The following is a 4520-nucleotide window of genomic DNA, read 5'->3' on the forward strand; positions in this document are numbered from 1 at the left end:
CACTATCTCCGTTTCAAAAAAGATGACTCATTTTTTTGCGGCACGAGATTTTATACAACTATAATTTTTGTGTTAAGTGAAGAAAGTAAAATAAAAAAGAAAATAAAATAGAGATAGCAGTGTTTCTATTTTTAGTAATAGATCATTCTAATTGAAAAATAAAAAATTGGTCATCAATCTTTAATGAGAATATTTACTATCTTTCAAACTTTTGAAAGATACAAAAGGGGAGTGATCAATTGCTAACTTATCATTTAATTGCTAACCACATCTAATTTAAGGCCATAGGATTTTAGAAAACGTGTGGTCTACAATTTGCCATGTGTAATTTTCGCTTTTATTAATTAAATCGAAAAAGAAAAAAAAAACTCTAAATTAGAGTTTTGGATGAAAATGTCATTATAGTGTTTCGAAAATATCAACTTAATGCTTTGAGAAGTCAACACAATGCTTTAAGAATGTTAACTCATTGCTTATATTGACATTGTACATGTATTATATTAACATATTTTATATACTACGTTGACATTTCTGCTTGTACAAAAAAATTAAAAAATTTCGAAATATTTTTCAAATTTTGACGTCGGAACATATGCATGTATGATATCGTTGGAATCCTTATGAAATTATCTTTAATTAAATATATTTTATATGAATTTAAAGTTTTGGAATTTCATTTTAAAAGTTAGTTAACTAAACCGGTGGTTAATTTATATTAATATCCCTATTGATATTTTTTGGAATTAAATCCTATGGTATTATTGACGTTTTTTGTTGATCTTATTGACGTTTATGGATTAATGATTTAAGCCCTTAATTTGAATATCTAATAACTATTATTTAACTATAATTAACAATTAAATTATTAGTTAGCAATATAACACTTTCCCATAAAAAAATATCGCCAAATTATTTAAGCACTAATTTCAGTTTCCAAATAAAAAAAAACATTCTCTCTTCTCAGGAAAATCAATGAATCGCAACTGTTCAAATTTGCACACTAAAATCACGCAAACCATATATTCAGAAAATCGAAATCCGATTTTTTTTTCCCAAATCCCTACTAATTATCATCGATAATTTCAAAGCGTCAAAAATCTAAAACCGAGGCTGAAATTGAAGGCGGCGCGGCGGCGGAAGGAGAAGCGGCATTCAAAACCCTACCGATCTCAAAGCACACAAACGCATCAACACACGCGTAGCGCACCTGCGTCGGCGTGAGCCACTGGTTGTCCCAGCGGCTCATCGTGACGTGCTTCGGCTTATCCACCTCCTTCTCCAGCACCAGCGCCGCCAGGCTCTTCACGCCGGAGTTTTTCAGATCTCGCCGCCCGTACCTGTCCGCTGCCAGCCCCCTCAGATCCACCGCGTTGGTGTTGAATCCGAACTCGTAGTCCTCCTCCAGCTTCTCCAGATCCGCCTCGATTCCGATCCCGACGAACGTGTGGTTAGGGTTTGCGAGGAAATCGACGAGCGGCGACGGCACGGAGGGGCTGTGGATGAGCTGGAAGATGAGGCAGCGGAGGCCGACGCAGAGCTGGAGCGTGGCGGCGGGGTTGGCGACGTGGCGGTTGAAGGACGGGCGCCACTCGACGTCGAGGCCGACGATGAGGTGCTGCTGGCCGTCGCGATCGATCTCGGAGATCCACTGTGAGGCGATGGTCGGATCGGCGGTGACGGTGGTGAAGACGGAGTCGCCGAAGAAGATGACGTCGTAGGTGTTGTGCGAGTCGTAGGGGAGCTCGTGGTCGACGATGGTGATCGAAGGCGGCGTCGTGGTGATCGAAGGCTCCATCTCCGATTTGTGTGTGGAAATTGGTAAAGTGAGAGAGCGTGGATTTTTGGGAGACTGATAACAACTTGAGAAGAAAAGGGAACTTGATTGCCGTCGGAGGGAAAATCTCTTTGCCACGCGCACTGATCATTGGCGCGTGCATATCAATCGGACTTTAACTATGATTAATTTAATTTCACATAGCTAATTGGGGTTTTGCATATATTTTAATGAGTCGGTAAAACAAGAGAAAAAGAAAATTTAGTTGAAATAATATAAGTGGAGGATACGATTCATAAATAATAAATAATAAAAATAAAAGAAAATGAAATATTCATTAATGAATTAGATAGACCACAAAAGAAATTAGTCTTTTTCTACATGATAGAGTGAATAATATTATCTTGGTGGTTGAAAAACTCGAAACTCAATAAATATAACAACAATTTGTAAAAATTAGTATTACTAAAATGTAATCTCTCTATTCCATTAGAAATAAAATATTTTTCTTTTTAGTTTGTCCTATTAAAAATAAAATATTTTCTAAAATGAAAACATTTCTATCTCTACTTTTTCATCTATTTTACTTTACTCTCTTTTTATTAAATCACAAAAGAACACTATATATTTAATACTCCTTCCGTTCCAATAGTAATAGAGTCATTTTTCCATTTTAGTACGTTCCATAATAATAGAGTTATTTCCTTTTTTAGTAAAAGTCAACACATTTTTCCACACCTACTTTACTCTCTCTTGCTTTATTCTCTTTTTATCTCTCTACCTTTTTCATTTTCCACTTTATTCTCCCTTTACTTAACTCACCTAACACAATTTTTCTTAATCTACGTGCTGGAAAGAAACATCTCCATTACCATGGAACGTAGGGAAGGGAGTAGAACGAGGGAGTATGTATTTTGGTTTACGTATTAACCTATCTTATGAATTTTCATTAGTGAATTGTACGACATTAGAATACATGTAAATGAAAATGTAAAGTACTCTATAATTATTGTTATTGTTAAAATGTCTAAATTTTGTATCCCATTAAATTGGTGAAAATCTCATCTAACCTTTCTTTTATAAGGCCTTTTAAGAGGGTGAGTGATCAATTTCTTATATGATATCCGAGCAAGTCCAAGTTGATGATAGATTTCTCTTCGTCTCTTATCTACATCACGAGTAGAAGACCGATTATCATTCCAACCCACATCAATGATAGTTTTATATCTCTTGCCTTGCATATACATGATGGAAGTCTGATGTGTCATTTTTGGTCCACACGTGTGAGGGCGTGTTAAATGTCTAAATCTTGTCCACATTGATGAAAATTCCATCTAATCTATATAAGTGTGGATAACTACCTTTACGAGACCTACTTGGTGAAGATCTCATCTAATCTAGATAAATATGTAGACCTCCCTTATGACTCTTTTTATTTTTAAGGAAATGGGGTAAGTGACTCTTTTCTAATAGTTATACTTTCCTGGGTTTTATGAAAAATTATTCTCCAATAAAAAAGGAAAAAAATAATATGAGAAAGTATTACTCCTCTCGTTCTACTCAAGATATTCATATTTCCTTATCAGTTTGTCCTATTAAAGATATCCACTTTTCATATTTGGAAACAAATTCACCTCTCCTCTCTCCTCATGAAAAACATCCAAATACCTTTCCACTCTACTACTACCTTTGTCCCATTAAAAATGTAACGTTTTTCTTTTTAGGTTGTCCCACTAAAAATGAAACGTTTCCTAAAATGGAAACATCTCTATCTCTACTTTTTCATCCCTCTTACGTTACTCTCTCTCTACATTAACTTACAAAACAACACTACCTCAAAACTCGTGCAGATTCTCAAATGTTGCATATTCAATGGGACGGAGGGAGTATATACACTAAATAATTGTTCCTAAAACTTCGTGACACTCAAGATTGTGGACATCTTGAGTGAGACGACAAATGTAGTACTCTTTTCAATTTTAAAAAGGATACTCATTCTATATTATAGTAGTTGAGTCATTTCATTTCTGCACTCGTATTAGAAAAATTGTACACTATTTGTCTCATAAGAATATGCACTCTCTTTTTTAGTCCACCCCATAAGAATATGTACTTTATAATTGAATTTTTTTTCTCTCTAAAATAAGGTGAGACTCATTTTTCGCTTAATAACATATGACAAACGGAGTACTCCCTCCGTCCGCGAATAGGAGTTCCGTTTTTCCATTTTAGTCCGTCCGTGAATAAGAGTCTCGGTTCACTTTTACCATAAATGGTAATAGGGTCCCACCTTCTACTAACTCATTCCTTTCACATTTCATTTAAAACTAATATATACAAGTGAATGAGACTTCTATTGGCGGACCGAGGAGGAAGTATTATTTTATTACTTGCAAGTCACAATCAAAAGCAAAAACAATCCATAAAAATTTGCTTTAATCAAAGACACAAAGTCAGTAAGTCACAATCAAAAGCAAAAACAATCCATAAAAATTTGCTTTAATCAAAGACACAAAGTCAGTAACATCCAATATACGATATAAAAATTCCATCTTGAATGAATATTAAATGTTAAAAAAAAGGGGTGGAAAAGTGTACAAAGCGTTCACAAATAAAAATGATTAATCATCGAATTTATTCTGGTGTGAGAGACCAGCCGCTTCAACGATAAAACTGACATATAAGTCGAAAATTTGGGGATATATTAGCAACACATAATAAGAAGCAAGTAATCAATTGGGATCAT

The 4520-nt window shown here is 34.8% G+C and overlaps 1 protein-coding gene across 1 annotated transcript; it reads right to left on the bottom strand.

Moving 5' to 3' along the window:
• Nucleotides 1-973: 973 nt before the first annotated feature.
• Nucleotides 974-1920, bottom strand: LOC125193652 (Werner Syndrome-like exonuclease). Its single transcript, XM_048091491.1, has one exon. The coding sequence runs from the start codon at nt 1793-1795 to the stop codon at nt 1091-1093; it is 705 nt and encodes a 234-aa protein (XP_047947448.1). The 5' UTR covers nt 1796-1920; the 3' UTR covers nt 974-1090.
• Between the last annotated feature and the right edge of the window lie 2600 nt (nt 1921-4520).

This window comes from Salvia hispanica, chromosome 6 (assembly GCF_023119035.1).
Source record: "Salvia hispanica cultivar TCC Black 2014 chromosome 6, UniMelb_Shisp_WGS_1.0, whole genome shotgun sequence".
NCBI lineage: Eukaryota > Viridiplantae > Streptophyta > Magnoliopsida > Lamiales > Lamiaceae > Salvia > Salvia hispanica.